This window comes from Gorilla gorilla, chromosome 9 (genome assembly GCF_029281585.2).
Source record: "Gorilla gorilla gorilla isolate KB3781 chromosome 9, NHGRI_mGorGor1-v2.1_pri, whole genome shotgun sequence".
Taxonomy (NCBI): Eukaryota; Metazoa; Chordata; class Mammalia; order Primates; family Hominidae; genus Gorilla; species Gorilla gorilla.
The window spans coordinates 132703092-132728750 of NC_073233.2; the positions used below are offsets into that span (position 1 = coordinate 132703092).

Consider the following 25659-nt stretch of genomic DNA (forward strand, 5'->3'; position numbering starts at 1 on the left):
TCTATTATGCTCAATGAAGTATCCCAATGCCTGACATATAGTAGGCACTTGAGAAACGTGTGTTGAATAAATGAGCAGACTAGGGGATTAGCCAGGTTCAGCTAATCCCACCTATACCTACAGAGAAAAAGAAATCCCATGCCCAAATCACGTTATTTTTTTCAGCATTGTCATGGCACTAATGCTATAGTCAGACCCTGCAAAGAACCGTTTTAAATAAACTCTTGCACTGGAAAATAAATGGCCTACCCAGACCTTGTTCAGAATCTCTAAAGCCAGTGACTTTTTTGGAGAATAAAGGTTTGAAGGTATACATTTGTAATAACTCTTTTTATTGTTTGTTTGTTTTTTTTTTTTTGGAGATAGGATCTTGCTCTGTCACCCAGGCTGGAATGCATGACTCACTGGAGCTTTGACATCCCAGACTCAAGTAACCCCCCACCTCAGCCTTCTGAGTAGCTGGGACTACAGGCATATGCCACTATACCCAGTGAATTTTAAAAATTTTTGTGGAGATGAGAGTCTAGCTATGTTGCCGAGACTGGTTTTTAATTCCTGGGCTCAAGCAATCCTCCCACCTTGGCCGCCCAGGATGCTGGGATTACAGGCATGAGCCACCGCGCTTTGCCTTGTAATAACTCACATTTTTTTTTCGAGACAGAGTCTTACTCTGTTATCCAGGCTGGAGTGCAGTGGCACCATCTCGGCTCATTGCAACCTTTGCCTCTTGGGTTCAAGCAATTCTTGTGCCTCAGCCTCCCGAGTAGCTGGGATTACAGGTGTGTGCCACCATGCCCAGCTAATTTTTTGCTGTTTTTTTTTTTTTTTTTTTTGAGACAGAGTCTTGCACCTGCGTGTCCTGGGTTCAAGCAATTCTCTTGCCTCAGCCTCCCAAGTAGCTGGGATTACAGGCACCCGCTACCATGCCTGGCTAATTTTTTGTATTTTTAGTAGAGACAGGGTTTCACTATGTTGGCCAGGCTGGGCTTGAACTCCTGACCTCGTGATCTGCCTGCCCTGGCCTCCCAAAGTGCTGCAATTACCGGCATGAGCCACTGCACCCAGCCTAATTTTTGTATTTTTAGTAGAGACAGGGTTTCACCATGTTGGCCAGGCTGGTCTCAAACTCCTGACCTCAAGCGATCCACCCACCTTGGCCTCCCAAAGTTCTGGGATTAAAGGCGTGAGCATGAGTCATCACGCCCAACTTATTTTTTACAACATTAATCAGCTTCCCTTCCTTTGGTAAACTTTGATGTCACACTCCTAAAAGACAACTACTTCCCAATAAGAAATGGCCTTAAACTTACTGATGTGGGCGATTAGCTTCTTTTTTGAGGAATGAAATAATGGCTACAATTTGGGGGAAAAACTCCTCATCCCTGAACTCTCACCCTCTTTCCAGACATGGAATCAGATGACAATGGGAATTCTTTGATTCCAAAGAGAGACTCTGAAAAAGAAATGAGCATTTACAAAGGGGAGGTGGTAGTGGTGGCTTGCTGAACAAAAACAACTAATGTGGCCGGGCACTGTGGCTCACGCCTGTAATCCCAACACTTTGGGAGGCCTAGACAGGTGGATTACTTGAGGTCAGGAGTTCGAGATCAACCTGGCCAACATGGCAAAACCCCATCTCTACTAAAAATACGAAAATTAGCCAGGCATGGTGACGCGCCTGTAGTCCCACCTACTCGGGCTGGAATTACAGGTGCTCACAGTGAGCCAAGATTGCACCACTGCGCTCCAGCCTGGGTGATGGAGTAAGACTCTGTCTCAAACAAACAAACAAAACAAAAAACAACTAATGTTTTCTTGTTGTGCTGCCTGTTACCTATCACAGCCCTTTTTGCCTCTTCTCTACCATCTCTCAGACATCAAGATCACATGTGTGGGATGAAGCACTCAAGAATAAGTGGGTGCTATCAATGCTCCAAGGTTAACAGGTAAAAAAAATGAATGGCGTTCCTTACTTTCCCCATAAATTTTCGGTCAGTATATTCTCCTCAGTAATTGTATTTAATCAGGGACTCACTTAAAGCTATTAAAAAGAACCACAAATATAATGTCACTGGTAATTCCAAGAACTACGATGTCCTTGCACAAAAGATAATGCTAAACTCGGGGAAGATCAAATTGTGTGGACCAGGGAGGACTCTGTCCCTGGACTTTCTTAGTCTTTCCTCTAGCAACTGCTTTCTTCTCCAAATGTATAATAGGTCATCTAAGAGCTTTCTTTTTGATTCCCAAAATACTTCAGGTGTCCCTCTGGTCCGCCTATCATTTCACCTAACCTCAGATAAACTCAGGTTCCTGTGACTCATCTTTGTGCCTTAAACATCCAGATGTCCACATCCACACACAGGCAAATACCAAAAACACATCTGTCTTCCTGTAACACATTTATTTCTTCTATACAAAATTCTCAACATTTTAGATAATCACTGGAAGGGTTAAGCTAAGATACGAAAGAATGTATAGACATCTGGCTGGGTGCAGTGGCTCGCGCCTGTAATCCCAGCACTCTGGGAGGCTGAGGTGGGCGGATCACCAGGTCAGGAGATCGAGATCATCCTGGCTAACACGATGAAACCCCATCTCTACTAAATGTACAAAAAATTAGCCGGGCGTGGTGGCGGGCGCCTGTAGTCCCAGCTACGCTGGAGGCTGAGGCAGGAGAATGGCGTGAACCCGGGAGGCAGAGCTTGCAGTGAGCAGAGATCGCACCACTGCACTCCAGCCTGGTTGACAGAGCGAGATTCTGTCTCAAAAAAAAAAAAAAAAAAAAAAAAAAGAATGTATAGACATCACAGTTCCTGGAATTACCAGTGATGCTATGTTTGTGATGCTTTCTAATAGCTTTAAGTGAGTCCCTGATTAAATCTAAAGAATGAATAGACATGCCTCCTTGGTGAATGGCCGGAACTTTCATAACATGTCTAAATATTTTCTGGTCTTCCCAATGGTCATTAAACTTAGGCAGACACACTTTCTGGAAAGGTGAAGCATCTACTTACTGTGCTTCTTCAGAAGACTCTTGTTTTATTTTTAATGTTCTCTTTGTGACAGGTATTTCATCTGAAAAGCAAAGATTTTGAAAAAAGTTATACTTTCCTAAGTGGTGGCATGCATGTATGTAGATAAGCAGCTATGTTTACTGATCATTCCATACTTTCCAAAACCAGGCTTTTATTCTAGTGTCAAACACTGTCCAATGTCAGATTTATAAATATAGCTCTTATATAATGAGATGCATACATTTATATGTAACATCAGAAACCAGCTCTACAAGTATAAAATTCTTCAAGGTCACCAGTGGATTTCTAGCTAGGAGCTTAAAGCTTAATTTCACTGCAGACATGATTTTAAAAGGACAAGAATACAAATAATTCTGTTCCATTTAGATTTTCTATGTAGGTTTTACAAAGCAATTATTCCCCCAATGTCAGGATCAACATATTCTGCATATTGCTTTTTTCCCAAAGGTTTGAGTGACTTAACTCTCTACAGCAAAACCAGTGTTATGGAATGCCAAAGTAATTTAGACCTTATTACTCCTTTGAAATTAATCGGTAGTGATCGCTTACCATCTACCCCTTTTATTCTTCTAATCGTTAAGTCCATTTCTTATACGCTGTTAGTCTTATCGTTTTATAACCTCTTTCTTCTTTGACTGTCTTCCAATATTTGAAGAGTATTTTTAAAACAACATTGCTAAGAAACATATTAGCATTTAGTCCTTTTTCTTTGGAATTAACATTTTTCTATCATCAAGAATTTGGTAAAAAACAGAGTCCATGGACTTATCTAAAGCTCAGGGAGCATGTTTATACTGCCAATCCTACTTATACTTCCTTGGGGGCTGCCTGAGTACCAAGGGCTGGGAGCAAGAATATATCCTTCTAAGTGAGCACTCATTACATAACCTCCTGTTAATGTACAATGGCTGATTGATCAATACTTCCAAATTATGAAATCAAATTATGAAAATAAAAATTGGAGCATGTAATGCGCAAAGAAACAGAACAACCCCACAACTACATATATACTCTTAGTTAGGCCCTACAAGTTTAGATTTGATGATCAGGAATTTTATTTTCCATTTTTAATGCCTATGACTGTATAAATAATTCCAGCTACTGTTGGGATGCGATCCCTTAAGAAGTCTGAAGGAACATGATCACACAGTTCAAATAACAGCTCTATTCAAGATAAATGGAGGCTTCCCCTCATTTTGTGTTCAGGCTCAAGTCTGAGAGAAGACCTTTTCCAAATCATAAACAGAAAAGAAAAATGTATTTGGGATAAAAGAAGGAATTCCTAAGAACAACATCTACAGCAGTTGGGCCAAGAGTCATTATCTTAGCAGTCATCTTAGAACTAGAAGGTACAGGATATTTAGAATTGCATAGGATGTTACCTGTCACTGAGTGTACTTGTACAGCTCAGAATTAGAAATTCTTCTGTGTCTTTGGGAATCCTGCTGGTAAACAACTTGCCAAATGAACAACACCAAGCACCAGTTGGCAGTTTAAGGCTAAACCAAGGATGCCCACATTGCCCCAAATAGACTGGGACATGCAAATTCATAAAAGACATACAAGGCAGAGATGCCCTTTATGCCTTATGCTGACCACGATAGGGAACAGTACCAAAGATAATTACAGGTAATAAGTACTGGTGCACATACATAAAGGTATATAAATATACACAAACATAAGTATCATATATGTTGGCTTTCTTACCCAATTCCTGATCTGTTGGATAGCCATGGAGATCCTGACTGTGGTTTCCCCAGTCCTCCTGTGAATAGTCCTCCATAGTGCTGCCATCTGACTCCAGCTCCTGGTACAAGCCACTACTGTTAATAAGTACAGGCTGGCAGGGCTGAGCATCCCATCCTCCCTGACCAAACACCTGTTCCAACTGTTCAAATGTGTAACTGCTCTTTCTTTTCCCAACACCATGTTCTTTCACCCGACTGTAACACCTGCGAAGGGTCTAAGACACAAAGTCTTTTGTTATTCCTTTAAAGCTGTACTTCCTCTTCCAGGTACGGACCACAGATATTAATTACTATTAGACAGACACAGACAGACAAACATAGACACATTGTTACAGGAATGCTAGATTTCAAATTCATTATTATATTAGAAAAAAATACTAATTTAGCATTTACTCAAACATGTTATAATTAAAACATTTTGCAATTAATTATCCATTAAACAACAAGAAACATTACAACATTATTGCATGTACCCCATACACATATTTTTATACCCCCACCCCCATTTAAAAAGAATAAGGGGGGAAAAAAAACAAGAAATACCAGCCAGCCAATAGGATGCACACCTGCCACAGAAGAGAGAGAGCTGCTGTTGTGCCCAGAATTTGGAAAAAGTGAGGGAAGGGAGGACAGAAAGAAGAATTTCCCAAAGCAAAGAATACCTGCCTTACTCTTGATTAAGAAGGAATGAATACAGGGTAAAAATAATTGCCTAAACAAATTAGCTAGTAAAACATATTACTTACATAGTTGTATTCCTTACTAACTCAGTCTTTGTGGAAGCCGCTAAAATTTAAAACAGAGGTCAAATCAATAATGCTACAAATTCCAGGTCTCAAACATCAATGATCAAGAAACAGTACACTAATACCTACGTCTAAAACTAGACAATCTACTAGTCTGTTCTACCAACTCAAGCTGCCAGCTAAACAAACCAACAAATGAAGCCAGTGATTTCTTTCTGGGGAAAAGGACGGGACAGAGGGGTGTTATTTCACTTCCTTTTCTGCCATGTGGCACACAGCAAATAAATATCATTATGCAAATCCACAGACAAAACCTGAATAATTTTATTCTCTTGTACAACCCTTCCACTTTTACCATGGTCTTTATTTCTAACACATATTTCTGATTATTAGCCCAGTTTCCTGAATTTAATGGTACATCTTATGCTATCTTATATGGCATTTCAAAAGATAAATCAAGGACTTAATCCCAGCTTCCAAATTTAGTTAAGTTGCAACCAGTCTCTATCCCATCTCTGCCTCCCTTTGTTCCTTCTAATCTCCCTTCTACGTTACTGAGTTTCACTAATAATTTTCTTGAAATAAGATCTCTTTTCCCTGGTGGCCACCAAATACTTTCTAACTCAACTGTTCAAAAGTAGTTCACCTCAGACTTAATTTGTAGGCACTGCCAGAATAAATTTATCCTAAACGTGAGATTGCTCTCCATAAGCCAATATGTTAACTATTTTCACCAAACTAAAACAACTCTTAATAATCTCTACAGAGCCTCCAAGGAAGTTCAGTCTCTTTATTTATATATTTTTTGAGACAGCACTTCGCTCTTGTTGCCCAGCCTGGAGTGCAATGGCACCATCTCGACTCACTGCAACCTCGCCTTCTGGGTTCAAGTGATTCTCCTGCCTCAGCCTCCCAAGTAGCTGGGATTACAGGCATGCGCCACCCTGCCTGGCTAATTTTGTAATTTTAGTAGAGACGGGGTTTCTCCACGTTGGTCAGGCTGGTCTCGAACTCCCGACCTCAGGTGATCCGCCCGCCTTGGCCTCCCAAAGTGCTAGGATTACAGGCATGAGCCACCACACCCAGCCAGGAAGTTCAGTATCTTTAAATCACAGTTGACAATCTACAAGACACTCTATCAGATACTTAAAAATTTGTCCCTTGAAGCCAGAAATCTAGATGCATAAAAGGAATAATAAAAGCATGACATGTGTGATGATCTTCCTCACACAAAAACAGAGCAACAATTAAGAGTCTCCCACCCTAAAGCCAGCTGGCCTACCCCCTGCACAAACATCTGCCTCATCCTCCCTTTCTTGAGATCTCTTCTGGAGCCTCAAATGATGCCTTAGAGAACTGAGGTTTCCAACAATACACTCTTTTTAAAAAGTGTTTCTTCTTCCTCTTTGTAAAAGATAGTCACAATTACATAAGACAAAACTTTCTAGAACAAACCAGAAATACGAACTTGGCAAATGTGTGTCATGGGCAAACCTTCCAATGGAAGGAGACAAATGCCTGCGGCAGAGCTCATTTGACTTTCTACACACTCCCCCTTTCCCAGCGCCCTCTGCCCTCCTTGCAGGGATTGGAATTTGAATTCCAAACATCCCTTGCCAATTTATTTTTATCTCACAATGTCTAGTTTCTGCCTCCAAGAACACCCCAACCACTCTTTTCAACTCCTCCAAGGACCGTAAATGGAGAGTCCCAACCATGTCCCTTTCACCCTTCCAAGGCCATAAATGGAGAAGGAAACCATGCCACTGCTCACTACTTACTGACTGCCTGGAGAAAAGCATTCAGCACACACAAGGGCCCAGTTGGCTCTGTTGCTGATGGTTATTTCGGAAGTCAGGGAATAAAACTAACATTCCTTTCAAGAAAGGTGCCACACATATCAGGAAGTGACACAAGCATAAGCAAAGCCACCAATCTCTGGCAATAGACATGGTAGGAAACCACAGCAAAGACTCTTACTCTCTTTGGAACCACCAAATTGAGCTTAATACTTCACTTGGCTTATGTAATTGTGAATAAGGAAACTAGCAGTATCTAATGCTTACAGATATGGAAGAAAAGTCAGGTGACACATTTTACAATTTATCAAAAGACACTAACAGATCTTGCTACTTCTTACTTTGTAGTGTACTTTTGTAATACACTTGAATACTGCACTATGCTAGTATGTAAAATATCAGGGGCCTGAAGGAAAGATGTTTGGTAACTTTTAAATCCATGATAGGAATTTGATGTATTGAAATCATGTTAAAAAAGATTTCCCAACTGATTTTAACTCTCTCAAGATATAAATGCACTTAAGAGGTAACTTCTGGGTTCAGTAAAGACCACAGATCCAAGGAGAGGCTATTTAAATCACATCAACTAAGAAAAAAAAGAGTAAGAACTGAAACTTCGGCTTGACTGGTACTGTAAGAAGCACTGGGATTTAGTTAAACTTGAGGGAGTTTAGAGATGGATAAAAAGGAACTATGGAGACCTTCCAATTATCACCCACAATAAAGCAAAAAAGGTTACACTTTCCACACTCTAAATTAGCCAAAGCATGTAATTAAGACTGTGCGTGTCAACAGTCCTAAATAAACCCACTTAAAAACCTACTCTAGAGCTGAGATTACAATAATGCTCAGAAAAACGAAGCCTCAATTCCCATTTCAGACAGCTCTCAAACCCAACAAGAACCTCAATTTGGCTTTCTTGGAGAACCATGTCCTATTCAACACAAAAATCTTGCTTCCCTTTCTTCTTCCTTTATTTTACTCATCCTAGAAATTTGTAGTAACTTAAGCTTAATAGTTTCTAAAAATTAAGGTCTGGGGCAGGGGCAGAAATGTGCTTAAAATTATTAAAAACTATTCTATTCACAATTAGAGATTGTAATTTTCCTGACTGTCGGAAATCTCCCCGGTAAATTGACATGATGCTGTTGTCTCCCCCTGGAGGAAGAGTTGTGAGAGAATACTGTATCCTGAAAGAAGCTGTAGGGATAGAGGTCAGGAGGAGTCAGGAAAACCTGGACTGAAGAACTAAAGCATAGGTAACAACTTGATCGGTGGTCAACCCAGAGGAGTTCATGGTATTTGATTTGGAAGCAATGGCAAGAGAATGCTTACTAAATCCACCACGCCAAGTGCTTCATGACTATGAAGGGAAAAGAGCCAGAGAAAAGACTTCAAAGATGTCCCATTACCAAAGCAGGGAGAAAAATAAGATGGCTGACAACTGACAATTTATAGGACAGAGTGAAAGTTTTGCCAAAGTTTAAGATTAGAGTAAAAGGAAATGAGAGAATAAAAAGATGACATTCATTGTGGATGAATGTATGGGGAGTCTATGGGGGAGGGGGAAGGTAAACAAAGGCAGGAGTTTTAGATTGGCAGGATTGGGGGTTTAACGGCAGCAATGTAGAGAAAGACCCAGGGTTACAGTACACGTAACATTAAATACAGTGCACAATGCAGCTATCTTGCCAAAGTAAGTAAATCCAGTATTGGGTTGTATAAGCAGAGGAATCACATGTAAGCTATGAAGGTGGCTCTTCCTCTCTATTCAGCACCGGTGAGGCCACAGCTGGAGCACAGCATTCAGTTCTGGGCATCGAACCAGCTACAAGAGAGGGAAATTGTAGAGTTCAGAAAAGGGCAAATAAAATATTGAAAGGCTTGGAAAATAAGATCTATAAGCAGGGACAGTGGTTTCATCAAAGCCCTTCCTGACATTACCTAAGCTACTTTTGGGGTGAGATTAAGGTTTATTTTGCTTTAGTGTCCTCCAATCCTTTGACTTTCAGGAAATGGGAAGAATTAAATTCTTCCCTGGTAGGGCAAAGTAGAAAACAAACTAAATAAATCATAAAGGCATATGCCAACCAATTCCAGTATTGACTTAATAATTTTCTCAAAGTTTGCCCCATTTCATACAATCATAAAATATTCACCAGGACAAAAACACTGTTCTAGCTAACTGACCATACATGGAATGGAGCATTATAACGTGGAGGAACAGAAATAAGGCATAACAGCTATATAAATGTATTGTTTAGAAAACATTGGCTTGATCAGTCTAAGATGTCAGATGAAAAATAAAGTCAATCTGCAAGGAGGACAGCTTAGTTATAATAGCAGGAAACAATGTTACAAGAAAAAACAAGCAGTGAAACAGATTTTCAAATGTAGCTGTCAAGCTGGCCACACTGGAAATGGATTACATAGTTATCTTAATCCACTGCCAAGTACACATGATAAATTTGAGATTCCTTTTACCCAAATGATTAAAGAGCACACTTATTCACAAACAAGGCCTTAAAAATCACATATTATGCTCCACGAGAGATGAAGAAATTACACTGGGAGTAAATTTCCAGTGACTAATTTTCTTATAAAACTGTTAAAAATGATACCTCAGACTAAAGCAGATTTGTATTGTGAAGCAAGATCTTTGCAAAATAGATCTTTCTTATTCCTTTAAAGTTACTATTGTAACTGTTAAAACTAGTTGCTCTTAGTTAATTGAGGCAACAAAACACCATTTAATATCTTTAAGAAAAACATTAATTTCTTGAGCTATATTTTGTTACTGTGAGCATAAAAGTAGGAAAGAAAATATCTTATGTAGCATACATAAATAAAAAAACATTTCTGCACACAGTAAGAAAGATGTTAAGAATCTAGCATAAATTTCTATGTACATCTTTTGACACAGAGCTGTAACTAATGATTAGGAAATTACTTAAGGCAAAATCCATCTGGGGCCAGCAGAACTTTTGCTACCTTTTTTCTTAGGTTTTCTGTTCATTGACATCTGACAAACTGACTTGCCAATCCCCTAAATCCTTTAAAACCAACCAAACAAAAAAGCCCCAACAAAGTAAAACCAAAAAGAAAAATGTAGCAAACTTGTTTCACACTTACTGCTACAGAACAAGTTTTGGCAAATACAAAATGTTTTTATTCTTCAATCTTTTGCTTTTCCTTTCCAGGGCAGAAGTTCTTAACCTTTTTGAGTCATGGATCCACTCCTCAGAAAAATGCACACATACACAACCTGTCCCATACAATTTCAAGGGGGTACCTGGACTCACTAAAGAACTCATACAAGAACCTCTTGTTAAAAAATTCTGCTCTACATTACGTAGTTCTTTCCTCCATAAAATATAACATACATTAGTTTGAAACCCTAAAATAAGGTAAACTTGTATCTTAGATTTTATAGGAGATTCTAAAGATTGGAACAACTACTTTAAGTACAATTATCAGTTCACTCACTATCCTGTTCATTTAGATAAAGCAGCATTAATATTTCCTTTAAGAGGTAAATTAGCCAAATTCCTGTTTCTTGAAGGAAATAATTTCTATCAGTAAAAGCATACAAGGGCCGGGTGCGGTGGCTCATGCCTGTAATCCCAGCACTTTGGGAGGCCAAGGTGGGCGGATCACCTGAGATCAGGAGTTTGAGACCAGCCTGGCCAATATGGCATAACCTCGTCTCTACTAAAAAGACAAAAATCAGCCAGGCGTGGTGGTGGGCACCTGTAGTCCCAGCTACTTGGGAAGCTGAGGCAGGAGAATCACTTGAACCTGAGAAGTGGAGGTTGCAGTGAGCCAAGATCGCGCCACTGCACTCCAGCCTGGGCGACATGAGGGAGTCTCTGTCTCAAAAAAAAAAAAAAAAAAAAAAAAAAGTGAAAGCATACAAGGATATTACTTTACTCTTTTAAAAAATATAGCACTTCTTTCTACCTGCTGGGCAAGAAATCTTTTTTCTGAAGTAATAATTAAGCGATATTAAATGATTCGTTATGCTGATTATCTGTTCCAACTGCATCACACAGTACTTGATCACTTATTATCTGATTAACTTATCAATATAGATGCCAGATAAACTACCTCAAGTAACAACTTAAAACAGAAAAACACACATCCAGAAACAAGTATAGTAAAGTAAGTCTTGACTACGTTCCTTAGTAGTCTCTATGGCTAAGCTCTCACATCTTCCAGCTTTAACACTGCCTAATGTCTAAAGGGTCTCACAGGAATAGGCAATGTCTACAATAATTCAATCCTCAAACCAATGGGATCACAGTCTAATTTATGACTCTATTAAAACTGTTCCTATTGTGATCATCAATGTCTTTTTTTTTTTTTTTTTTGAGACAGAGTCTCGCTCTGTCGCCTAGGCTAGAGTGCAGTGGCACAATCTGGGCTCACTGCACCTCCGCTTCCTGGGTTCAAGTGATTCTCCTGCCTCAGCCTCCCGAGTAGCTGTGACTACAGGCACCCACCACCACGCTCGGCTAATTTTTATATTTTTAGTAGAGACAGGGTTTCACTATGTTGGCCAGGCTGGTCTCAAACTCCTGACCTCAGGTGATCCGCCTGCCTTGGCCTCCCAAAGTGCTGGGATTACAGGCGTGAGCCACCGCGCCTGGCCAATGTCTTCTTAATAACTGAATGGTCCTCAAACTTTGTCCTTAACTCATTTAACTTCCCTGCAGCATTTGATACTCTTCATCACCTGCTGATATCACTGTCTTTGGCAAATGTCTCTTTATAACACTTTTTGTAATATACTGATCCACTAAAGGTGGGTGGAATTGCCTAAGGTTCTAATTACAAACCAGGCTCCATCTTCTAAACATCATGGAGCCGGAATCAGTGGCTCATGCCTATAATTCCAGCACTCTGGGAGGCCAAGGCTGGAGGACGCTTCAAGGCCAGGAGTCAAGACCAGCCTGGTCAATATAGCAAGACTTTGTCTTTACTTAAAAAAAAAAAGATTAGTCTGGGTGTGGTGGTGTGCACCTGCAGTCTCAGCTACTGGGGAGGCTGAGGCAGGAAGATCCCTTGGGCTTAGCAGGTAGAGGCTGCATTGAGCCATGATCACGCCACTGCACTCCAGCTTGGGCAACAGAGTGAGACCCCTGTCTCTAAAAAAAATAAAAATAGAAAAACGTAATACAAGTTCTGAACATAAAAGAACCTTAGAGATCATCTAGTTCATCTTCCTCACTTAACAAATGAGGAAGCAAAGCCCAAAGATAAGTATTCCTTTAAGAGGAGTTTGGCATATGAAAATTATCAAATGCCACTTAAGAAACTTTAATGTTTCCTAAGAAGTTATTTCACTAGATTGTAAGCTCCATAAGGTAAGGATTTTATCTACCTTGGTTGTCTCTATTCCCCAAGCCTAGAACAGTGCTAATCACATGAGGCTTATTCAAAATATATATTTATTCAATACATACTTAAGCTAATTTTAAAGCAGTAAATCACTAGCAAGAGGATAAAATTTTTCTTAGCAAAGAACATCAGAAAATTCATTGCTTAACTAAAATAAATTATCAAATCAATGAATCTTGATGGGCGGGGCTCCTGAAACCTTTTGAAAATAGCTGGGCAAGGCTATTTTAAAAATATCTATCATTCTTGTTGTTATACCTTTCTTTGGGCGGGCAGGCCATGTGCCAAAGGGAGCTCTGCAGCCCTGTCCACATTTTATTTCTTATGCCTTACAAAGTAAACAAGCAAATGAAATAGTCAAGAATGTAAGGTAGTTCTGTCAAAGACAGGAAGGGGGAAAGACTCGATTGCTTTCTGATTTTAATCGGGTCAAACAGAATGACCACCACAAACGAAGAGATCTTACCTCTCTGGAGCCTCAGTCTTTGTGGGGAACTGTCCAGGACTGAATCCTATCAGCTTGCACTTCATTCTGAATCTGGCTATCAATGACTCACTCACTTTGTGTTTATAACTGGTCAATACTGCCTCCATGAGAAGAGATTCTTGCCTAGAATATATATTAATAATTCAGGGCCAGGTCCAGTGGCTCAAGCCTATAATCCCAGCACTTTTGGAGGCCAAGGCAGGCAGATGGCTTGAGGCCAGGAGTTCTAGACCAGCCTGGCCAACAGGAGATACCCTGTCTCTTCTAAAAATACAAAAATTAGCCGAGTGTGGTGATGCACACCTGTAGTCCCAGCTACTCGGGAGGCTGAGGCATGAGAATTGCTTGAACCCAGGAGGGAGAGGTTGCAGTGAGCTGAGACTGTGTCACTGCACTCCAGCCTGAGTGACAGAGTGAGACTCTGTCTCAAAAAATAAAAATAAAAAATAAAAGAAAGTAAAAACAAAACTTTAAAAAAATATAAAATTCAGGAAATTTTGATTGTCAATGAATATCAAGTTCTAAGTTTTCTAGGTTCCTTCATGCTAGCAGCTGAGCGTCATGCCCATTCAGATTACTAAGAAAAAAACCCTAAAGAAGGACAATACTAATTGTTAAAAACAAACATCTTCCATGGCTCAAGGAACTCAATTCATGTAACCATAAAGCTTCTGACCCTATGCTATGTGTGCTTCTCATGGACACTCATACAATGATCTCAGATGAGCAGTAATACTTGTAAAGGTCACACCTAGCATGCATGTTCATGTATAAGAGCTTCTTTAGGGTACAAGAATCCTTCAAGACAAGGAATTCTCAGGTGCTTTTCTATTTACAACAATAAAGGTCAAAAAAGTAGGGTATACTGAACTATTTCAGTATATAAGCAGCAATAGGTAGTAGCTACAGTCACCAAAGATAGCAGATAACACTATTTGTCTAGAACTTCCTCCTCACCTGAAAGGGAAAAAAAAAAAATCAGTTGTTGGCAAAGAACTGACTGGGATTAGAGGCTATTTTCATTTGACCTCCTACATTACCTCTGAAGTTGCTAAGTCAGCACCTCTTTGAATCTTTTTCTCAGTTCACATCTTGGGGGACTACATCAAAGAGGTATTCAGATACACTAAAAATGATACTTTTATTAGTATGTGATATCTAAAACACATGCAAGAAAATTATCTAAAATATTTCTGGCATAGCAGGGGAGAACCAGTCTTCATTAAAGTACTCCCAAACACCCTCCACTACGAACTAATTATTCCATGGACAACCATGTCTAAAAATTAAAACCCCCCCGCCACCTCAAAAATCCGCACACAGCTTTACCATTACAACATCGTATTGCTTCCCAAATACGAAGGTGTTTCCATTCATGAGACCAATGTTTAAAAGGGAGACTGTGCAGAGCAGGCTTCCCCTGAAGCAGTAGGCCACTTTATTCCTTTCATCTGTTGACCATGTGATTCTCTCAGTTCTGTAGTTATTTTCTCACTAAAAACTACCATCTATAGTGCAAAGATAACCTATAATAGAGATGTTTCCATTAGTAGATTTTACACATTTGGTTATGAGAAAAAGAATCCTGATAGGCAGATAAAATCATACAAAAACTAAGGTTATCTGAAATCTTCTCTCAAGACCTCTGGGTACAAACATTAAATCCAGATTCATTAACTTGTGAAAATGTAAACATTCAAAAAATATATATTTTTTGCATTTACACAGTGTAAACTACAGGTCACCAATGCAAGAACAGAATACATCTTCATATCCTGACACATATCCTTTCTAAGAAAAACCTGAAAATAAGCATGTTTTATTAAAAGCAACTATCCTGGGTGATCTGAACTTAGTTAGGAAGTTGTTAGAAATAAATTCAGGCAATCATAACTATTTTTATAGCTCATTTGGTAGAATTTTTATATTCTATTCTTAGCTTTATGAAGACTGCTAAGAGAAACGACCATATGAAAAAATATATCTGTACCTTCTACAAAAACCAAACATTTTCCTTACACGGCTCACATGGCTCAACGTGCCATGTAATGAAGGTAAATCATAGCTACCGTTTCCTGAGTGCCAACTGTGTGCTGAAATTTGGGCTAAGCAATTTACATGATCATTCCTACTTAACAATAATGTTAAAAGAGAGTGTCCCAGGAAAGAGAGTCGGAGGAGACTGTGCAGGTATGCTGGGGAAGGCTCTTGGGAACCACACATGTGAAAGACTGAGAAGCAGGGCTGGGCACAGAAAGAAGTTAAAGTAGAGTTGCAACAGCAGCCTCTGCTAATCCTAAAATGAGGTATGGAACTCAGGCTGTCCTTCAGAGTTATACCGAATTGAGGCAAGGAGGTTGGACCTTGGTATTTCAGCACTGACCAGTCACTGGATTCAGGCTGCCACCAGAGAGTGGGGGGGCCTCACCTTGGGTGAGACAGTTGCCTTGGGCAGAGTGAAATTCTGAAGAAATCAACCAGAAGCCACCAGCAGTCAGCATTCCAGACAGCTTGGGGGGGACTAGCGTCTCATTCCTGGAAGAGGGATCTGGGTAGCATGTTACATATATATTACGATATATGTATCTTATGTATATATTACATATGTATTAAGATATATGTATCATATTTATATATGGTGCACCCCTATTTTACAGACAAGAAAATTATTAATAAGGCAGAGAAACATTAAGAGCTTATCCAAAGTCACTTTCAGTGTCTTTAATGTAAGTTCATCTTTAGTTTCAAAACTAAGACCTGGTATACTTCTCTTCAGAAGACACTGAAAATTATGGCAAGTCACTGTATTTACTTTTTTGCTACCGTTGCCAGGAAGCTCATAGCTCATTTTAATATTTAGTTTAACATATTTACCTAGGTTACTGCTATGTTGCCCTGCATCATTTTTTTTTTTTTTTTAATATGGGGTCTGTGTTGCCCAGGCTGGAGTATAGTGACTATTCATAGGGGCAAGCATTATGCACAACAGCCTCAAACTCCCGGGCTCAAGTGATCCTCCTGCCTGAGCCTCCTGAGTAGCTGGGACTATAGGAGTGCACCACCACGCCAAGCTGGCATTCTCTGTTTTCTTATTTCCTGATTCTACTTTTAGCTTTCTCAATATGCTGATGTGTTTTGTTTGGTATATCATATATTAAAAAACAGTCCATCTCATCCCCATCATCTATCTCTAAGAAGTACTCAAACCATTTACATATTAGGTAAGCAATGGCAGGCATAAGGTAGTGAACATTCCACAGCCTCCTTTGATAAGCCACATCCTTACCTGCTTTTACTGTCAAAAAGTAATTCTACATTGTGTTTCTGCTCCTATAATTCAAACTTACTTCTTTTTGGAGGAGTTGGTGATCCAATAAATGCCATCATTTATCTGAGATCTTGAATGAATGACTGAATGAATCTACAATTAAGTCTTTACTTATTAGGTTTCAATACTTATCTTAAATTCTTCCTCAGGACTTCCAAATCTCCTTGTGTTTCTAATCTTAGGAAACGATAAATTATCTCCAAGAATTTTAAAAATTCTTTTCATTTCAATGACAAGAAATATCAGCATAATGCTGTCCATCTGGGTGTCACTATATGATTTTGGTATCGTATTTATGAATGTTGATAATCACATCGTTGCCAAAAACATGACTTCAATTTTCAAAATTTAATAAAGATGGGCTGATTCAGAAAAAGGTGACATAAGCAAGTGGTTAAGAAGAGCATGGGTTCCAGAGAAACACTGCTTAGTGTCACCACCTGCAAGCTTTGTGACAAATTAATCTCTCTGTGCCTTAATTTCTTCATCTATATGGTGGGGCTGGTAACAGTACCTCCATCATAGATTTGCTGTATTAAATGAGAAAACAGCATTTCAAAGTGTCTGCTCAATTGCCTGCACTCGGTAAATGTTTGCATTATTATTATAATTATTACAAAAATGATACAGTCACACCATATGGAGACCAAGGGGCCTTATGAATTAAGGTTAGTTCAAATAAAGTAGTGCAGCAAAGTGTGGTATCACGAGGCGCAACATGGGTAGGAATAACATGTAGGAGTAACATACTCAAAAGAACCCTTACCCTAGCAATCAGTGTCAGAGGCATGTCGAGAAAAGCAAGCTTCAGCTAAACCACATCATCTAAAGCATCATTAAACGAATGCCAACTTGACTTTTCTTTTTTTGGAGTTGGAGTCTTGCTGTGTCGCCCAGGCTGGATGGAGTGCAGTGGCGCGATCTTGGCTCACTGCAACCTCCACCTCCTGGGTTCAAGCGATTGTTCTGCCTCAGCCTCCTGAGTAGCTGGGACTATAGGTGTACACCACCAAACCCGGCTAATTTTTGTATTTTTAGTAGATATGGGGTTTCACCATACTGGCCAGGCTGGTCTCAATGATTTTTTTGATTTTTCATTTTATTCAAAGTATTTCACACAACTGTTTGTGTTAACATGTGAACTCTATAGGTAAAAGGAGTTTATACCTAGGAGTACCTATGAAAATAAACATCTTTCTGCTCATACATTATTCGAGTTTCACAAACATCTGGCTATACTGCCATAGCTTCTTTGACTTTTTTGCTCAGTTCTTCCTTTATAGATAAAAGCCAATTAGTGCTGGGGGTGGTGGCTCCCAGCACTTTCGGAGGCCAAAGTGGGCAGATTGCTTGAGCCCAGGAGTTAAGAGACCAGCCTGGGCAACATGGCAAAACCCCATCTCTACAAAAAAATACAACAATTAACTGGGCTTAGTGCTGTATGCCTGTAGGCCCAGCTACCAGGAGGCTGAGGTGCAAGGATCACCTGAGCCTGGGGAGGTTGAGGTGATCGTGCCACCGCACTCTAGCTTGGGCAACAGAGCAAGACCCTGTCTCAAAAAAAAAAAAAAAAAAAGCCAATTAATTAATCATTTTGAAAGATTTATAGCCTTGGCAAGAATATGGTGACTAACACACTGACATATAAACCAATGGGGAAAAAGGAATCCTAACTACCCATGCAGAGTGAGGAATAGGCCTCACTCGCTGGGCAACCTGTTTACAAGAAGCAGAAGGCAGGCAAAACTCAGCATGAATAGAAATAAGAAATATGAATAACCCACATATGCTCTTGGAGTTAAACAAAATAAAAAGCATGTAGATCTTTCATTCCTTTTTTGGTGTATCGAAATTTACTGGAATTAAAATCAGACTTACCACTACTGTTTCTTGAAAAATAACAAAAGGTTTCATGAATATATGGTTATGCTGCAGTGAAGAAGTTAGAATTTTTTTCCTGATTTTTCCTCTTAATTTTATAGTGTGCTTATATTACTTACATAAGGAAAAAAGTAATTATTTGTACTGTTGTAAAATTGGCACAACTCTGATTGCTCAAGGCCCAACCAACTATTAACCATGTTTCCTAAACTGTATAACAGAGAAGGGATCTCTCCTGGTTTTCCTTAAAACTGACTCTTTAGGGCTCCACATAATGCCTGGCACAACAGCAGATGCTCATGAACTGATGGTTGATGAGTAAGAATGTAGCACTTTGCTTCTTGGTAGTACAAACCTCAATGACAACTGGATATACACAAGACAAAGGAATGATATAGAATCATGTAAATCATTCTCAATATAACAATAGCAAATGAATTTCTTTCATAAGCATAATGAAAGAGCTCAACTTCAAGGATTTATCAATGAATATCATATTTGAGGGTCTTTTTCCCTAATTGTGTTAATTGCTTAATTATATATTTTAAATATCACATTATTTTCTACCAAAATGTAAGCTCTTTGAAGGCAGGGTTTTGTCAGTTTTGTTCACTGAGGTATTCCCAGAGCCCAAATCAATGCCTAACATGTTAATGGGGTGCAATACATTTTTGTTGAATGAATGAATGGAAAATTCCTTAAGATGGTGTATAGGTAGTGGAGATACCAAATATTAGGTTGAAGTGCTTTTTGACCTATCCTATTCTTTCTAAATTATAAACCAGCTATTTCCCTTTAGAGAAAAGTATTTGCAAATTAAAAAAATAATAAAAGCAGTTTTGGGTAGATATGAACTTTTATTCTGGTTTTATTAATATCAATTACAAACATAATTGGTTTATTTGAATCAAGTTATCTGAAGATAGTAGAGAGACAGTACTGTAAATTTCAAAGGCTATTACAACAAAGTAGTCTTACATAGGCTGAGAAAATGCAACTAGAAAGCATATCTAAGTAAACAACTTCTACTATTGTTATTTATATTGAATGAAGTAATATTTGATAGCCCAAAATATATAATTTATGAATACAGCCAAGAACACACACATAAAATAAAATGATGGCTGTTGTTTCTAAAATACCTGAGAATGAACACAGGTTTCTATTTTACTAGCGTAACAACACATCCTACTAAGTGAAAAGGTAACACTCACTTGATTAGTGCCAACAAAAAAAAAAGTATTTCCATTGGCTTTCAAGGACCTTTCCCAACTAAAGATAGTTGAGAATCATACAGATTTAAATACATGCCTTTTTCCACAGCAGACATCTTTCAATTATTTAGAACAATCGGAGGGGAGGGGAACTCTGCATTGATTAGGAACTCCAGATAATTTGTAACATATGCATAAGAGGCACAGATCCACTAAGCATTCATTTTCAACACTGAATGAAGCTTCTGCAATGGTAAATATTAATAGCACACAGAACACAGTGGAGGAACCCCACATCAGAAACAGAATTAAATAATATCCAATCATAACTGCAATCCTAACAGTTAATTGTTTTAAAAAGTTCTTTAGAGTACTGGTCTGTTGTTTTTGAAACTCAGAAAGTTTTTCCTTCTATTTTATTTCATTTGTTTTAACATTACACAGATACAATTTTCCACAGAAAAAAACTGCTGGTTCTATGTTAACGTAACACTAGGAGCACAAATCTAAGTATCTAGCTACATGACACTTAACATTTGAAATACTGGATCTGAATTTTAGTTCTTACTCTCTGGTAATATTGTGGAAAAGTAGGGGGGAAAGCAGGATAATCACTTCTGAAGATTGGGAAGCAGAACTGAAGAGTCTGTAGAGAGTATATGGTAGAGGCAACACAGACAGGACTGTCTTCATTTGGTATTTCAGTTGGTTTTCCTTGGGTTCTTAGAAATCAAGCCTGAAAACTTCAGCTATGAAATACTGTTATGGTCTTTGACCGCAGTCAAGAACCCTCTGTGTAAGTTGGTAGAGAAGTAGATAGTGAGTTGTCTCACAGGTTAGGATCTAACAAATTCTGGAAATTAAAATTCCCAGATTCTTCAAAACAGGTCCTCAGTTTTGATGTATATGAAATTTATTCTTGTGTCTCCATCTTCGTTACCACTGCTTTATTTCACTTTCCATCTAGCTTACTGCAAGAAGCCTCTAAATAATCTTTGTGCTTCCAGTCTTACCCTTTTGATTCTCCACATTACAGCCAGGGACTGTTTTAAAATTTAAGACTAACCATGTCATTGCCTGGCTTAAAATCCTTTGATGATTAGAATAAAGTCCAAACGCCTTAGCGTATCACCTGACCTCTTGTTTAAGTCTCCAGTCTCATTTCTTACTACTTCCCACTCCCCTGCTTCACCCTTTATCTCAAAGCCTAGGCTCAAGCTATCTAAAACTATGTAATATAATTTCACCAGAATATCTGGGACAGATGTTGCAAATTAATGCTTCTGGAGTTTCAATATGTTCAGTCTAAAAGAACACAATGAATGAAAAAATCTTGATCTCACTGTATTATCTTCTAGTCCTCTTTTATTTAACTGTAGGTTATGGCCCATTAGTGGGTTGTACAATTAATTTTAGCAAGTTGTGACCACCTTTCTAAACACAAGTAGGAGATGAAGAGGTAACGTGTAAGGGACCAAGAAGTGAACTATTGTGGTGAAGAGGACCCAGGGACAGTGAAAGGGGGCAAGGGACAAAAGGTGAATGGGGAGCTGGTTCAGGTTGGAAGAATGGGTGCATGTGAGGGACATTTGGAGAATGCCATCATTGACCATCAATGGGGTCACAACAAGCAAACCTGGAGTATCCTTGGTCTACTCCATGCCCCCCTAGAACTGTCCCTGTGGCTGGAGGGTCTCCAGGAGAGAGACTCTGGCCCCTACAGCTGCTCCGTGAATGTGCAAGACAAACAAGGCATCATTAGGGGCTACAGCATCAAAACCTTAGAACTCAGTGTATGGGGTGAGTGAGAAGCACAGACTTCCGGACCCCTCCCCACCTGCACTGGGAGGTCAGGCGAGTCACTCTCCTAAATGGCTGAGGGCAAGAGTTGGAGAAGGGATAAATGAAACGACAGAAAGGTGCAGACAGAAGGGTCACCAATGTGACCCTGAGCTGCCAGTCTCCGAGGAGTAAGCCCGCTGCCCAATACCAGTGGGATCAGCAGCTTCCATCCTTCCAGACTTTCTTTGCACCAGCATTTGGTGAGGGCATTTCTGGAGACAGGCAAGGCTGTGGCTGGGGAAGGGGAAAGATGAGAGGTACCACAGAGACTGGGGTGAAAAGGGGAGCCAATGCTGACAAGCACTGGGGAGGAGGAGGAGGATGTGGGGCAGAGAAAGATGCCCCACCAGGGGCAGGTATTGTGTTAGGTGCATTCACTGTGTATACTGTTATGAAAGAGGCTCTACAGCTGGAGTGTCTGCCTTCAATTAGAACAGAACATATCAGAGTATATTACATGTAGTTCAGTATAGTGTCATTATGTGGATTAAGTTAATATTTACAAAGCACTTAGAATAGTGCATGGCACATAGAAAATATGATATGTTGGCTATAATCACTGTTTTGTGAAATCTGTTTCAGTTATACATATATGTCATGTAACTACTAGGTCCCAGGGTAAAATATATTTCTTCTTCCTGTGAGTTGTGGTCAAAAAAAGATGCACTGTTTTGGTTTTACTTTCCAGTATACAAATTAAGAAATGAGATATGTAATGGATATTTGCACAACTGCAATTCAACACCATAAAAAAGTTGTTACTCATCACAACATATAAATGACCTGGAATTGGTATGTTCACTACAATGTCATCCCAAAACTACTGGCTCCACCATTCTACGTGATTATGACACCACCAAGGCATCATTTACGGCTCCCACATCACTCTTTCACCACACGCCATGCACTACTGGCAAATTATTCTTCAATTAAAAAGCATGACTTTTTAAACAGCTGAACACTTAAAGATTTTTGAAAGTATGTCACTGTCTGGATGCTTCCAGTTTTGCATTCTTTGGTAAGTATATCTCACTATATTTGCAGTTGGCACTATTCTAGGTTATGCTGCCTCTGAGCTTTTACACCAACTATTCATCTACCTTTGAGTCCACCTTCACCCTTCAGGATCCACCTTTTGAAAGCCTAGGATGTGTGTGCTCCTGTAGCACCATAAGCATAACATTAACATGACACACAAGACCTTGTTCACAATATTGTAACTGGTTCTTTAGTAATCTGACTCCTTTATTAGAAGATGGACATCTTGAAGGTGATGGTATACTACCGTAACTCTCGGACTTACTGCAGTAGGCACTATCTGTTGATGAATAATGAAAAAAATAAAGACCTTATTTCAGACCTTAGCATTTAAAGAAAACTTGTGATGAATCTGTCAGTTGAATCTGATGACAGGGAATGAGCAAAATGTCTAAATCCCCTCCCCACCTCCAAATACCTGAACTTCAGCCAAAAGTTAAGCTCCACACTTTTCCCCTGTAACCTTTCCCTGTTTCCCTCTGGCTTTCTAACGGCAAGGGAATTCAGGAGCCCAGCACCACTACATCAGCCAAGAAAGATATCAAAAAGATACTGAGTTCTAAAGCAGCAGTCTTTAACTGGGGTAGTCTCCTTTAATAATTGATGGAGGCAATTTGAAACCTTAGGGATTCCTGTCATTCCCCCTCTTATTTATATTGTTTAAGTTATCAATCCTGGCCCCTGAATTTAGAATAACAAAAACAATATAGGCCAGTGATACTGTTTCTTTTAAATGTAACTTGAATATTTCCTAAACAGCAAAAATTTCAAGAGACAGTTGGTAAAACTCACAAATAATGATTTAATGTGTATTTTTCAGATTCAGTTTGTTATTCAGTACATTTTATCGCCAATTCTCATCATATTCATCTCATACCAGACTTAACATTTTCTATGTCCTGCTAACCTCGTATAAATTTCCAAACACATCATGAAAAATTTTAATGTCAGCTTAAAAATCTTCCAGAGGATACATGGGTTTCAAAGCCTTTTGGGAGTACACAAGCAAAAAGTTTGAACACCCATTATTCAAAAGCTGTTCCGGCCAACAAAACAGTCACTGGCCACAGGTGACTATTTAAATGTAAATTAGATAAAATTAAAAATTCAATTTTGCAGTCACGCTAGCCACATTTCAGGTCCTCAAGAGCCACCTGTGGCTAGTAATGCCGTACTGGACAGTGCAAATTCAGAACACTTCCATCATCACAATAAATTCTATTGGACAGGGCTGTCCTAGGGAACCTAGAATATGCACTGTTTGCCCCATTGAGTTGAAGTTATAAGACTTTTATTCCTGGCACCACCTCCTGGAATGGCAGGCCATTTTTTTTTTACTTTTATCAAGGTTCCTCCTACACAGGGGTAAAGTGACAGAAAGGTCAAGAAGGAACTTTGAGCTCCCCCTAGAGGTTTGAGTGGGTGGCCATGAGAATCCTTTTACAAAGATGAATTTGATACTGTGAATAACAACTTTTTACCTGAAACTGTTCAATATGGTAGCCACTAGTCACATATGCCTATTTATAACTTAAAACTGAATTAATTAAATATAATTTAAAATTCTGTTTCTCAGGCACAATGCCACACATTTTAAGGGCTGAACAGACACGTGACCAGTGGCTATCATACTGAACTGAGGTAGACAGAGAATATTTCCATCATCACAAAATTTTATGGAACAGTACTATTTGTACTATATGCTTTCTAAATTATTTTTTCCTTTAACATATCCTCTTAATGAAGTAACCAGAATATTTAACTCCACCCTTCACTGTATTTCCAAAAATGCCAGAAAATAAACCCAGAATTCCACTCATTCAGTTTTAACATGTGCTTCTTAGCTCCTTTCCTTCTAAAACTGAAATCTTAAATATAAGTGTATGATTGGTAGTCAAAGATGGTCTATTCTTTGAGGATACACATCAAGCATCTGTCAAATTCACAAGCAGATAAGCAAACTGGAAGGCACAAGATTTCAGGTAACATTGGGATGGTAACAACAGAGACTAAATATATAAAAAATAACAGGAAATAAATCTAAACCTATTTGAGAAGCTTATCATATTTCTTAGAAATCTTTCAATGAGAAGGTAGAAGAAATGTCTTGTCTGCAAACGCCAAAGAGAAGTCCTCAGAGATTGGCGGAGTGGATTAAAATGCTTATCAGGGACAATGGGAGCTTTTTGCTCCAAGTTAGTTATCTTTGCCCTGTTGGTTCTTACAAATAATTGTAAGGCTTCAGAGCTAAAATGAAAGACCAAATATACTATATAGTGGTTTTCCTGTTAGAGTACAAAATTTGTTCCAAAGATGATGACAATTACTGATGAATAAATCTAAGCAATGTCCCCAGAAAATTAATCATTTTGTTTTCTGGGCAGAAGACTCTTTTATCTTTTATTTATTATTTATTTATTTTGAGACAGGGTCTCACTCTGTCACCCAAGCTGAAGTTCAGTGGCTCAATCTCAGCTCACTGCAAACTCCACCTCCCAACCTCAAGCGATCCTCCCGCTTCAGCCTCCTGAGGAGCTGTAACTACAAGTGTGTGCCACCACGCCCGGCTAATTTTTTGTATTTTTGGTAGAGACAGGTTTCACCATGTTGTCCACGCTGGTCTCCAACTCCTGAGCTCACGTGATATGCCTGCCTCAGCCTCCCAAAGTACTGTGATTACAGGCATGAACCACCATGCCCGGCCTCTTTTACCGTTTTTAAATTTGTCTGATGAGCGACCAGCACTGATTCAGAAAAGGCAAGTCTTTTAGGTCACATTCAATCACCTTGCATTTCATCTCGAGGCACAGCTAGAAGTACACATCTGTTTCAAAGACATAAAGCCAACTCTCAAGAGGCAAATTTTTGGAGAACACCCAAAAATATGGGACTTGAGAATGAGTTTTGCAGTGCGTCAGATTAACTGACTGAAGTGTGAATGCAGCATCTGGCTCAGAGTGAATGCTTTCATGAATTCCAAGTCTAGATAGGTCTTTCAACTACTACAGTATGGCCAGCGATGAGACTGGTCACTCCGTTGAAGTCATCACACTTATAGCCTGCTTTAGGCAAGTAACACTAAATCAAGTACCGCCTTGCATTCCATCCCTTGTGTTGTCTTGTCCAGCTTTTTAACTC

General features: G+C 39.2%; 1 protein-coding gene across 5 annotated transcripts in view; it reads right to left on the minus strand.

Annotated features, from left to right (window-relative positions):
- Positions 1 to 25659, minus strand: part of MSANTD2 (Myb/SANT DNA binding domain containing 2) — a 35168-nt gene that overhangs the window by 4356 nt on the left and 5153 nt on the right. The window contains exons 1-4 of one of the 5 annotated variants that reach the window (XM_063693622.1): positions 13198 to 15831; positions 9070 to 9159; positions 4746 to 4845; positions 3018 to 3078 (exon numbers count right to left, since the gene is read on the minus strand). In XM_063693622.1, coding sequence (XP_063549692.1) covers positions 3018 to 3078; positions 4746 to 4821 — 137 coding nt within the window. In that variant the 5' untranslated portion in view covers positions 4822 to 4845; positions 9070 to 9159; positions 13198 to 15831. Of the gene's footprint in view, positions 1 to 3017; positions 3079 to 4745; positions 5002 to 9069; positions 9160 to 13197; positions 15832 to 25659 lie in introns of those variants that run through there. The other 4 variants (XM_004052349.5, XM_004052350.5, XM_019036942.4 and 1 more) reach the window with 4 other exon arrangements.